The sequence below is a fragment of the Geotrypetes seraphini genome, chromosome 5, assembly GCF_902459505.1.
Source record: "Geotrypetes seraphini chromosome 5, aGeoSer1.1, whole genome shotgun sequence".
Lineage (NCBI taxonomy): Eukaryota > Metazoa > Chordata > Amphibia > Gymnophiona > Dermophiidae > Geotrypetes > Geotrypetes seraphini.
In genome coordinates, this window is record NC_047088.1 from 139,111,056 (window position 1) to 139,124,087 (window position 13,032).

Genomic DNA, 13,032 nt, shown 5'->3' on the forward strand with positions numbered 1-13,032 from the left:
ATCTGCTTTGACCTCTTTGAAAAACCCTGGAATAGGAATGATGATTAACATTTTCTATGCATACAGTGTGCTTTGTGTTTTTTTTTTTAAATTTTATTGTTGGTAGATCATTTTGACTTGGTCATTTAAAAAGTAGCTCCCAAGCCCAAAAAGTGTGGGCACCCCTGCTCTAGGGTATACATATTCAGGGCTTCCAGTCTCTCCTCATACGTCTTCTGGTGCAAGCCTCCTATCATTTTCGTTGCCCTCCTCTGGACTGCCTCAAGTCTTCTTACGTCATTTGCCAGATACGATCTCCAAAACTGAACACAATACTCCAAGTGGGGCCTTACCAATGACTTGTACAGGGGCATCAACACCTTCTTCCTTCTACTGATTACGCGTCTCTTTATACAGCCCAGCATCCTTCTGGCAGCAGCCACTGCCTTGTCACACTGTTTTCTCGCCTTTAGATCTTCGGACACTATCACCCCAAGGTCCCTCTCCCCATCCATGCATATCAGCTTCTCTCCTCCCAGCATATACGGTTCCTTCCTATTATTAATCCCCAAATGCATTACTCTGCATTTCTTTGCATTGAATTTTAGTTGCTAGACATTAGACCATTCCTCTAACTTTTGCAGATCCTTTTTCATATTTTCCACTCCCTCTTCGGTGTCTACTCTGTTACAAATCTTGGTTACATCTGCAAAAAGGCACACTTTTCCTTCTAACCCTTCAGCAATGTCACTCACAAACATATTGAACAGGATTGGCCCCAGCACCGATCCCTGAGCGACTTCCATTAACCACCACCCTCTGGCGTCTGTCCGACAGCCAGTTTCTGACCCAGTTTATCACTTTGGGTCCTAACTTCAGCCCTTCAAGATTGTTCAACAGCCTCCTATGAGGAACTGTATCAAAGGCTTTGCTGAAATCCAAGTAAATTACAACTAGCATATGTCCTCGATCCAGCTCTCTGGTCACCCAATCAAAAAATTCAATCAGGTTCGTTTGGCACGATTTACCTTTTGTAAAGCTATGTTGCCTCGGATCCTGTAACCCATTAGATTCAAGGAAGTACACTATCCTTTCTTTCAGCAAAACTTCCATTATTTTACCAACAACTGAAGTGAGGCTCATCGGCCTGTAGTTTCCTGCTTCATCCCTGTGACCACTTTTATGAATAGGGACCACATCCGCTCTCCTCCAATCTCCATGAATCACTCCCGTCTCCAGAGATTTGTTGAACAAGTTTTTAATAGGACTCGCCAGAACCTCTCTGAGCTCCCTTAGTATCCTGGGATGGATCCCGTCTGGTCCCATCACTTTGCCCACCTTCAGTTTTTCCACCTTCAGTTTCTACCTTCAGCTCATAAACACCCTCCTCCGTGACTGGCGCAGAATCTACTCCATTTTCTCGTGTAACTTTGCTAGACAATCTCGGTCCTTCTCCAGGATTTTCTTCTGTGAACACAGAACAGAATTATTTGTTTAGCACATTTGCTTTCTCCTCATCACTTTCCACATATTGGTTCCCAGCATCTTTTAGCCTAGCAATTCCATTTTTCATCTTCCTCCTTTCACTAATATATCTGAAAAAATTTTTGTCTCCCTTTTTTACATTTTTAGCCATTTGTTCTTCCGCCTGTGCTTTCGCCAGATGTATCTCTCTCTTGGTTTCTTTCAGTTTCACCCTGTAGTCCTTTCTGCTCTCCTTTTTTTGTTTTTTTTTATATTTCACGAACGCCAACTCTTTCGCCTTTATTTTCTCAGCCACTAGGTTGGAGAACCATATCGGCTTCCTTTTTCTCTTGTTTTTATTGATTTTCTTCACATAAAGGTCCGTAGCTATTTTTATCGCTCCTTTCAGCTTAGACCACTGTCTTTCCACTTCTCTTATGTCCTCCCATCCTAACAGCTCTTTCTTCAGGTACTCTCCCATTGCATTAAAGTCCGTACGTTTGATATCTAGGACTTTAAGTATCGTGCGGCCGCTCTCCACTTTAGCCGTTATATCAAACCAAACCATTTGATGATCGCTACTTCCTAGGTGAGCACCCACTCGAACATTAGAGATACTCTCTCCATTTGTGAGGACCAGATACAATATCGCTTTTTCCCTTGTGGGTTCCATCACCATTTGTCTGAGCAGAGCCTTTTGAAAGGCATCCACAATCTCCCTACTTCTTTCCGATTCCGCAGACGGAACATTCCAGTCCGCATCCGGCAGGTTGAAATCTCCCAACAGCAGAATCTCCTCTTTCCTTCCAAACTTTTGGATATCCACAATCAGATCCTTATCAATTTGCTGCGATTGAGTCGGAGGTCTGTAGACTTCACCCACATAGATAGAAAATCCATCTTCTCTTTTCAGAGCAATCCATATCGCTTCTTCCTCTCCCCAGGTCCCTTGCATTTCAGTCGCTTGGATATTGATCTTTACATAGAGAGCTACTCCTCCACCTTTTTGACCATCTCTGTCCTTCCTAAAAAGATTATATCCCGGTATGTTTGCATCCCATCCATGTGATTCACTGAACCATGTCTCTGTGATAGCGCCAATATCTAGATCTGCCTCTAACATCAATAACCATCAATAACATCAATAACCAATTCCTAATCCACAACAGAGCATTGCTTCATATCCCACAACTCTAATTTTCTCAGGAGTCTCTTATAAGGAAATTTGAATAAAGTTATTTGAAAGTCTAAATACACTATGTCAACCGGCTCTCCTTTATCCACATGTTTCACACGTTCACACGTTTCACACCTTCAAAGAAACGCAGCAAATTGTTGAGGCAAGACTTCCCTTGGCTGAGCCCATGCTGACTCCATTCCATTAAACCATGTTTGTTTACATGCTGTGTAATTTTATTTTTTATAATAGTTTCTACCTGTATTAGTGCACCTAACATTTAGGCACTTGCAGTTACACCATCCATATAGTTGGCATTAAGTGCAGGAACCTAAATCTGGAAGGAACATGAGTAACTTATAGTACTCTATAAGCTACATATGTACCTATCTATGCCCTGTCAATGCTCTGTTCATGTGTACAACCCCCTTAAAAATGCACACTACATAGGTTAAGCGGATATTTGTAAAACAGTGCTTAGTTGTCCTGCTAGTACCTATGTGAGCATGTTCTATATACATACATAAGTGCTAGTATTCTAAGCACAACATACATATGTGCTAGTATTCTAAGCACAACATAAATATATGTGGGCATCTAGGTTATAGATTTGCCCTTTATGCCTCTAAGTCATATGTGTTTTGGATCATAATGTATACCAATAACAAAAGTAAACGCCACAGGCTACTTTCAACCTCTCTCTCATTTTGCCATTTTCTCTTTATTTAATACATATCACACTTGATAACTGAATTTAGGTAGCAGACCGATAACAAATTTCTAAGGCTCATCTTGCATTTACTAGAGATTGTGCATATTTTTATGTGACATCTACATTATGAAATAGTTTGCCCTTGGATTTAAGAAAAGAAGAATCACTAGTAAATTAGGTGTTTTTTTTTTTTTTTTAGGACTGAACATAAGAACATAAGATTTGCCGCTGCTGGGTCAGACCAGTGGTCCATCATGCCCAGCAGTCCGCTCATGCGGCAGCCCTTACATGAGAGACCAGTGCCCCATTTGAGTCTAAACATACTTGCGTATGTTTTGTTCCAGTAGGACCTTATCCAACCTTGTCTTGAATCTCTGAAGGGTGCTTTCCCCTATAACAGTTCTTCAATGCAATGTGTTTTGAAATGTATGTATATATGGAAAAATACTTTTTGAGTGTGGGACTTTTTACTTTACTTGTTTTTAATGGAGTTCTCTTTTATATTCTTAATTGGATTATTATGTAAACCTCTTTGATGCGGTTGCATAACTAAACGGTATATAAAGAATTTTAATAAATACAGTACACACATAAACAAATTTGGAACTTACTGCTTGCTGCACTCAACCCATCGATTTCCACCTTTCCCACAGTTTCCTTTTTCAGTGCCTTCAGTATTAAGCTTTTCATAACAGAATTTGTCAGAACTAGCAGCTTCTGTTAAAAAAAAAAAAAGAAGTAAAAGTCTAAGAGATGAAAATGCTACTTTCCTGAAATCTATAGATGGTATGAAGCAACTGTTTGGTCTACATTACATCCTAGTAAAATGACACATCCTGCTTGATCTCCGACTGTCCCTTTACTTTTTCACAATTATGGCTCCTCTTTTTTTATCCTATGCTTTTCTGAATTCCATTACTTTTTTGGCCTTTATGTTAGGATGAAATACTAGAATTACAATCTGTCTGGGAATCATTTGGTAATCAACTGAACTCTGAGGACTTTCTTAAGAGATCAGACTCCACAGGTGACCCTTGAGGGGAGGAATACTGATCTAGTGCCTAACCCTCAGTAAGCCTGGTTGAGAGAGAGGTTGTAGAGAATCAAGTTTCAAGTTTATTTAAAAATTTTATAAACCGCCCAATCGGCCTTCTAGGCAGTGAACATTATGTTAAAAAACCTATATGGGATAACTATACATCCTTTAAAACAATAATCATTATTTAAAACATTTTAAAACAATACAAAAACAAACAGAAACAAAAAAGGGAAAAAGGGAAGAACTACAATTTATCAAGTAAGAAAGAGAACATATAGGGAAAGAACAAAAGGGAGGGTGTCTAAAAGTAGAATAAAACTATGTAGCCAAGTAGAATAAAACTATGTAGCCATAAAAAGGGCATTTAGGTCTCAAAAGCATCAAGAAAAAGAAATGTTTTTAAATTTGTCTTAAAATGGTGAAGAGTTGATTCTTCCTGTAAGTGAACCATAATATTATTCCAAAGAGATGGAGCACTGACAGAGAAAATGGTGGACCTCATTGTGTTGATAAACTTCAGAGATGGAACAGATAAAAGATTTTTAGAAGAAGATCTTAGAGTCTTAAAAGAACTATAGGGAATAAGAAGGTTACTGATAAATTCTTGTTGACTACTTTGTCTAGTTTTAAAGGTTAGTAAAATAATTTTGTATGTGATTCTGTGTTCTACCGGCAACCAATGAGCTTTATAAAGGAGGGGAGTAACATGGTCTAACTTCTTTGCATTAAATATGATCTTGACTGCAGTGTTCTGTATAATTTGGAGTCTTCTTATTTCCTTTTTAGTTATGCCCTTATAGAGCGCATTGCAGTATTCAATACAGGAAATCACGAGAGAGTGGATCAAGATATTCAGAGAAGTAGGCTCTAACAATTTGGATAAAGATCTAATCATTCATAGTCAGTAAAACAGCGCTGAACCATTGTGCTGATATGAAGATGGTAATTGAGTTTACTGTTGAAAGTGATTCCTAATAATTTTAAAGAAGGCACAACTTGAAGAGATTGAGTTTTAAATGTAATGGGAGTTAAAAGGGAAAGTCCTTCTTTGTTGGGAAAAATCATTAATTTGGACTTTTTGATGTTCAAAGAAAGCACATTAAGTCTTACACCCACGCTCTGAGGAAAGGGATGTTACCACTGGTGTGCCTCTAGGTTCTGTTCTTGGATCTGTTCTTTTTAACATTTTTAAAAATGATATCGCTGAAGGGGTGTTGGGTAAGATTTGCCTCTTTGCAGATGATACCAAAATCTGCAATAGAGTAGACACGCTGGATGGTGTGAATAATATTAAGAAAGACCTGGTGAGGCTTAAAGAATGGTTTGAAATTTGGCAGCTAAAATTTAATGCTAAGAAATGCTAAGTCATGCATTTGGGCTGCAAAACCTGAGGGAACGGTACAGTTTAGGTGGTGAAGAACTTATGTGCATGACAGAAGAGCGGGACTTGGGCGTGATTGTATGTAATGATCTTAAGATAGCCAAACGGGTTGAAAAGGTGACGGCGAAAGCTAGAAGGATGCTAGAGTGCATAGGGAGAGGTATGGCTAGTAGGAAAAAGAAGGTATTGGTGCCACTGTATAAAACTTTGGTGAGACCTCATTTAGAATATTGTGTACAATTCTGGAGGCCGCACCTTTAAAAAGATATAAAAAGGATGGAGTCTGTCCAGAGGAAGGCTACTAAAATGTATGTGGTCTTCATCATAAGGCGTATGGGTACAGACTTAAAGATCTCAATCTGTATACTTGGAGGAAAGGCGGGAGAGGGGAGATATGATAGACACGTTTAAATATCTACGTAATGTAAATGCGCATGAGTTGAGTCTCATTTGAAAGGAAACTTTGCAATGAAAGGGCATAGGATGAAGTTAAGAGGTGATAGGCTCCGGAGTAATCTAAGGAAATACTTTTTTACAGAAAGGGTGGTAGATGAATGGAACAATCTCCCAGATGAGGTGGTGGAGACAGAGATTGTGTCTGAATTCAAAAGGGCCTGAGATAGGCATGTGGGATCTCTCAAAGCGAGAAAGAGATAATGATTACTGCGACTGGGCAAACTAGATGGGCCATTTGGGTTTTATCTACCATCATGTTTCTAATTTAGCATTAACAGCGGGTAAGAATAATCAAATGAATCCCTGCATCTCTCTAAAAAAAAAAACCATACAAACATTACCCTGGAATTAAATATATAAGGAGGATATATAATCATTTGGGGATCCCCAATTTTAAAATTGTGATGATGCTATAATTGAAGGACATATAGGGCAGATTCATTGCACTAAGCAATAATTCTAAAGGTCACTTAGTGCTAAAGACTTATGCCTGCTGAAACCTGGTGTAAATCCTTCCTTTCAACTGGTGGCAGCTGAGCATGTAAATCCAAGTATTCTATAACATCAAGCCTAATTTCTAGGAATGGCCCTGACCCACATATGCCCCCCCCTTTCATGACCATGCCCCCTTTGAATTGTGTGCTATGAAATTTAGGTGTGCGTGTTATAGAATAGAGCATAGGGCAGATGTATGTGTAATTCCAAATTACTGCCAATCAAGTGCCTATTAACTCCAATAATTGAATAGCTAGTTTACACATGCATCTGTAACTTGTGGCCAAATTTGGGCATCCAACTCTGGATGACCTATATAGAATTTGGGGTAAATGCTGGAGCAGATTTAAAAAAAAAAATTTCCTGTACTGGACTCCCCTATTCCCCATACCTACATTGCTATCTGTATATTTCCTCCACCATATCAACTATATTTAGTAGAAAAAAATGAAGAACAAATATGATAGATAGTGACAAGCACTGTATTAAGTTTCCATCAATTGAATTATCTTCCTTATTACTTCTCTCTGAATCGTTATCAGGCGATAGAAGCTTGACAATACTTCAGAATCCCAGAAAAAAGTATAAATAAAACAAAAGAAAATAAGATATCTTTTTACTGGAATGACTTGATACATTTTTTGATTAGCTTTTGAAAGCAATACCATCTTCTTCAGATCAGAAATTAGAAAATGATGATACACCAGAATATACTGTATATATGAAACATAAAAGCATTCCAATGACAAACTCACGGAGAAAGGTGGGAGTGAGTGGTGGGTGAGGAAGAGAAACAAGATGGATGGGTGATCAGAAAGTGACAAAGCAATATAATAATTAGGGCTGTACATTTAACACGTTAATGCGATTAATGCCTTAAATGTTTAATTGTGTTAAAAATTTTTAATGCAGTTAACACAATTGTCTCTCCTCCCTCTGCACCCATTCAGCACCCACTCTAAATTACATTATTTTGTCTCCCAAAAACAGCTGATTTGCCGTCATTGCCCCCTCCCCCCAGAAAGCCGACCTTGCTGTCACACTCCCCCCCCCCCCCCAGAGAGCTACCCTTGCTTCCGCTGCCCTCCCTGGAAAGCTGCCTTGCTGCCGTCGCCACATGCTTCCACCTGCAGCTGCCTCTGCCCATCACCTGACATGGTCCACTATATCCCCTGCTATCTCTCCTTTTTCTTCCCCATGGTTTGGTCCAGTGCGGTTTGGGTCTCTTTCCTCCCTCCCTGCCTCCCCCCCATGATCATCTCTCTTTCCTCTCTGTCTCTAACCTTTCATAGTCTGCTGGCAATGTTAGCGATTAAAATAGAGCACTGCCAGCAGGCTAGCCAGCTCTCGTCTCTCACGGTCTCTACACAGGAACAGTAAGTTACATCAGCTGTTCCAGTGTAGCAGGACTGAAGATATCATGAGAGACTGGAGCTGCCTAGCCTGCAGGCAGTGCTCTGCTTTAATCACAGCGGCTATGAAAGGTTAGAGAGAGCGGGAGGGAAGGAGGAGAGAGACCTGACCACAGGGGTAGGGAGGCGAGATACCTGACCAAACTGCACCAAACCTGACCATGGGGGGAAGGGAGGGAAGAAGGATAGATAGATTGTTGCCTGACCACAGGGGGAGGGAGTGAGATACACCTGACTATGGGGGGGGGGGAGATATCCAGCCATAGGGGTGAGGGAGGGAGAGAGATATCTGACCAGGGGGTGAGGGAGAGGGTAGTAGCACAGTAAGATTTGCTGAGAGAAAGAGGTGCAGATTCTGGAAATTGGGATGGAAAAAACAAGGGATATGGTGACAGAGGAGGGAAGGAGAGAAATGGTGAGCACAGAGTGGTGGGGAGAGGTAGGGGAGGGAAGAGAGGGTACCCAAGGAAGGGAATGGAAAGAAAAGGAAAGGAAGGGGAGGGAGATGATGGTGCCCATGAATGGCAGAGAAGAGAACTAGTCCCTTCATTGGAGTTCCTTTCTTCCTAACTCTGTAAGCCGTGCCGAACTCTATGCTTGTGGAGATGGCGCGGTATACAAACCTAAGGTTTAGTTTAGTTCAGGCTACTTTGCCCTTAGGGTTGGAAAAAGCCATGAGAAGCAGTAACCCCTCCTGAGGAAGAGTACAAAATTAAAGTCAGGGGGCCTGGGTTCTTGACATGGCATATAGCAGCTTTTATTTTGAGCACGTTTAAGCACCAGCACTTTATTTCTACACCTGTGGCAGCCGACAGTATAATCAACAAGCCACCCATTCAACATCTAAGATAAGTGATCTTAATTTTTTCAATTATAGGAGTAAGTGGGTAGTAATGGAACTGTAAAGGCCACAGTTTGGTGTTATCACTAAACAGTTCGGTTGAAGGGTCTGAGCACTTTACAGAACATTAATTAAATTTATTTATAAAACAGTTTTTAGAGCTATGATATTGAAGTTGTTACTTGAATATATCATCACAGAATACAAACAATTATCTCCCTAGAGGTTTGAGGTAACTGTTAAGAGAAGAGAACTAGACATCTGAAAAGGAGGAAGAAAAGTTGATTGTGAAAGATGGATATAGAACAGGAAGAAGAGAAAAAAGAGTGAATACACAGAGCACAGGGAAGCAGAACCAGAGATATGGAACAAGATGATTAGAAAGATAAAATCACCAAGTTTAGTAAGGGGTGGGGTGGGGTAATGGGATTTGATAAACCATCTTTCTAAGGGACAATTGAATTAAAATGTGTCAGTTTTGAGAATTTATGTCTGCTCTCTATATATTGCACTATACAGGAGGAAATATGAGGGGGCACTTTATGTGAATAACCACGATTAAAATTTTTAATTACGATTAATCGTGCAATTAAAAATTTTAATCAATGTACAGTTTTATGATGCAATAAGAAACCCAGATCTTTGTTAAATCCTTTCTGGCAGTTGTCAAAATATTTCATCATTTCAATTTCAAAGGTTTTGTGTTCCTGGATAGTTTTGAAATTTCCTTTTAGTATTCTCATTATGAAGTCATTACTCAATGCTCTGGTCTAGCAAAATGCTGTCATACAGAGATGCCACCTTGGTTAGCACTGTGGTGTTTAATCTTGTGCAAATGTCTAATCTTAAGTAGTGGGCCTGTCTCTCCAACATAGCATCTTTCTTCACATTTTCCACATTGAATAATGTATACTACATTTGACGATAAGCATGTATAGGATTCTCTTTTGCTGAATGTTTTCCCATGTGAATGACTGTGGGGTCCTGTTATATCGGTTGGCACAGTTTGCAGCTTGATATATTGTAGGGATGTGTACCATTTTCTTTTTCAGCATTTCCTAGGAGCTTGCCTTCACTAATTTTTTTGTTTCAGATTAGGTGGTTATTGGAAGGCCAGCATAGAAACATAGAAATAGACGGCAGATAAGGGCCACGGCCCATCCAGTCTGCCCACCCCAATGACCCTCCCTATCTATCTCTGCGAATAGATCCCACATGTCTATCCCATTTGGCCTTAAAATCTTGCACGCTGCTGGCCTCAATGACCTGAAGTGGAAGACTGTTCCAGCGATCAACCACCCTTTCAGTGAAGAAGAACTTCCTAGTGTCACCGTGCAGTTTCCCGCCCCTGATTTTTCATGGATGCCCCCTTGTTGCCGCGGGACCCTTGAAAAAGAAGATATCTTCTTCTACCTCGATGCGGTCCGTGAGATACTTGAATGTCTCAAGTTCAAGTTCAAGTTTATTATTTGATGAATCGCCTATATAAAACATTCTAAGCGATGAACAATTTTAAAAACAACTTATGAGGAAACAAACAATTTTAAAACAATTTTAAAACAATATTTTAGAGAACAAATATTATTAAGACACAAGTAAAAAGTCAAGATACTTATAAGGTTTCTTTATACATGTGGCTTAGTGACAAACATGATATAAAAGGGAAAGGGGAAAAAAGTTACAATTATCTCAGTCAGAAAAACATAAAGGGGGTAAAAACACGAGGAAGGGGGAAGTAAGGGAAAAAAAAATAATAATAATTTTGTAAAAGCATACATTGGCTTGATCGTTGAATTAATAAAAGCATCATTAAATAAAAATGTTTTTAAAAGTTTTTTAAAAGAGATGAGATCCTTTTCTTTTCTGATAAAAAGTGGCAGAGCGTTCCAAGTTTGAGGAGCTATAACAGAGAACATTTTATTTCTCCTTGTACCCACAATTTTTAAAGACAGAACCGATAGTTGGTCTTGAGATGATGATCGGAGAGATCGAGGTGTATAATATGGAGTGATCATTCTAGACATGAACTGTGGTTCGTTAAATGATAGTACTTTGAATACTAAAAATACTATTTTAAAAGTAATTCGATGGCTAATAGATAGCCAATGGGACTTGATCAATAGCGGTGTAACGTGGTCAAATTTTTTTGCTTTATGAATGAGTTTTATTGCAGTGTTTTGGATTATCTGAAATCTCCTTTTTTCATTTTGCGATACATTGAGTAACAGGGAATTGCAGTAATCATATTGATCATATCTCCCCTCTCTCTACGTTCCTCGAGTGAGTAGAGCTGTAACTTCCCTAACCGCTCCTCGTATGGGAGATCCATGAGTCCCGAGACCATCCGGGTGGCCATTCTCTGGACTGATTCCAGTCTCTGCACATCCTTACGGTAATGTGGCCTCCAGAATTGCACACAGTACTCCAGGTGTGGTCTCACCATGGATCTATACAATGGCATAATGAATTCAGGTTTACGGCTGATGAAACTCCTGCGTATGCAACCTATGATTTGCCTTGCTTTGGATGAAGCTTGCTCCACTTGATTTGCAGTCTTCATGTTTTCACTGACAATCACCCCTAAGTCTCTTTCTGCTTCAGTTCTTGTCAGGATCTCGCCATTTAGGGTGTAAGTCTTGCATGGATTTTGGCTTCCCAGGTGCATGACTTTGCATTTTTTGGCATTGAAACTGAGTTTCCAGGACCTAGACCAGCGCTCCAGCAGAAGTAGGTCATGCATCATGTCATCTGCCATTGAATTTTTGTCTGTTGTGCTTTTGCTCACTACATTGCTTAGTTTGGCATCATCGGCGAATAATGTTATTTTACCTCAGAGCCCTTCTGCTAAGTCTCTTATATAGATGTTGAACAGGATCGGGCCCAGGACGGAGCCCTGTGGCACTCCACTTATCACCTCCGACATTTCAGAGGGGGTGCCATTCACCACTACCATCTGAAGCCTACCTCCAAGCCAGTTCCCAATCCATTTGGTCAATGTGTTGCCCAATCCTAAAGAACTCATCTTGCTCAGCAACCTGCGGTGTGGTACGCTATCAAATGCTTTGCTGAAGTCCAGGTAAACGATGTCCAGGGACTCCCCAACATCCAACACCCAGTCAAAGAAGCTGATCAGGTTGGATTGGCAGGATCTCCCCTTAGTAAATCCATGTTGGCGGGGATCCTGTAGATTCTCCTCGTTCATGACCTTATCCAATTGGCGTTTGATTAGAGTTTCCATTAGTTTGCTCACTATTGATGTGAGACTCACTGGTCTGTAGTTTGCCATCTCCATCCTGCAGCCTTTCTTGTGGAATGAAATGACGTTAGCCGTACTAAGGGAGAGATTGAAGAGCACGAATAGCGATTCCGCCAAGACATCACACAACTCCCTGAGCACCCTGGGGTGTAGGTTGTCAGGCCCCATTGCCTTGTTAACCTTGATTTTTGACAGTTCGCAGTAGATGCTGCTGGGTGTAAACTTGAAATTACTAAACGGGTCAACTGATTCAACCATCTGTAGCTGAGGGCCGATTCCTGGCGCATCGCGGGTGAAGACTGAGCAGAAGTATTCATTTAACAGTTGGGCTTTTTCCGAGTCCGTCTCTACATAGTCTCCGTCTGGTTTTCTGAGACGTACTATCCTGCCCGAGTTCTTATTTCTGTCACTGATATACCTGAAGAAAGATTTATCACCTTTCTGGATGTTCTTTGCTAGAGACTCCTCCATGCGGAATTTGGCCTCCCTAACTGCTGCTTTGATGGCTTTTGACTTGGCCAGATATTCTACTCTAGAGTCCTGTTTCCCTGATTGTTTGTAAGAGATGAATGCTTTTTCTTCTCTTTGATGAGGTCTGAGATCTCCATAGAGAACCACTGTGGCTTGTTGTTCCTACTCCGTTTGCTTACTGATTTAACATAGCGGTTTGTTGCTTCCTGTATGGTGGCTTTCAAAGTTGACCACATTTCTTCCACGCTGTCGGTTTCTGCTTGGCTTTGTAGCGTCTGGTGAACGAAGTCTCCCATGTCTTGGAAGTTTGTGTCCTTGAATTTGAGGACCTTGGTCAGTGTGGTAGATT

The 13,032-nt window shown here is 40.5% G+C and overlaps 1 protein-coding gene across 1 annotated transcript in view; it reads right to left on the minus strand.

Moving 5' to 3' along the window:
- ADAM23 (ADAM metallopeptidase domain 23) overlaps positions 1 to 13,032 on the minus strand; it is a 727,231-nt gene that overhangs the window by 104,304 nt on the left and 609,895 nt on the right. Inside the window, 1 exon segment of the mRNA XM_033945744.1 lies at positions 3,944 to 4,049. Coding sequence (XP_033801635.1) covers positions 3,944 to 4,049 — 106 coding nt within the window.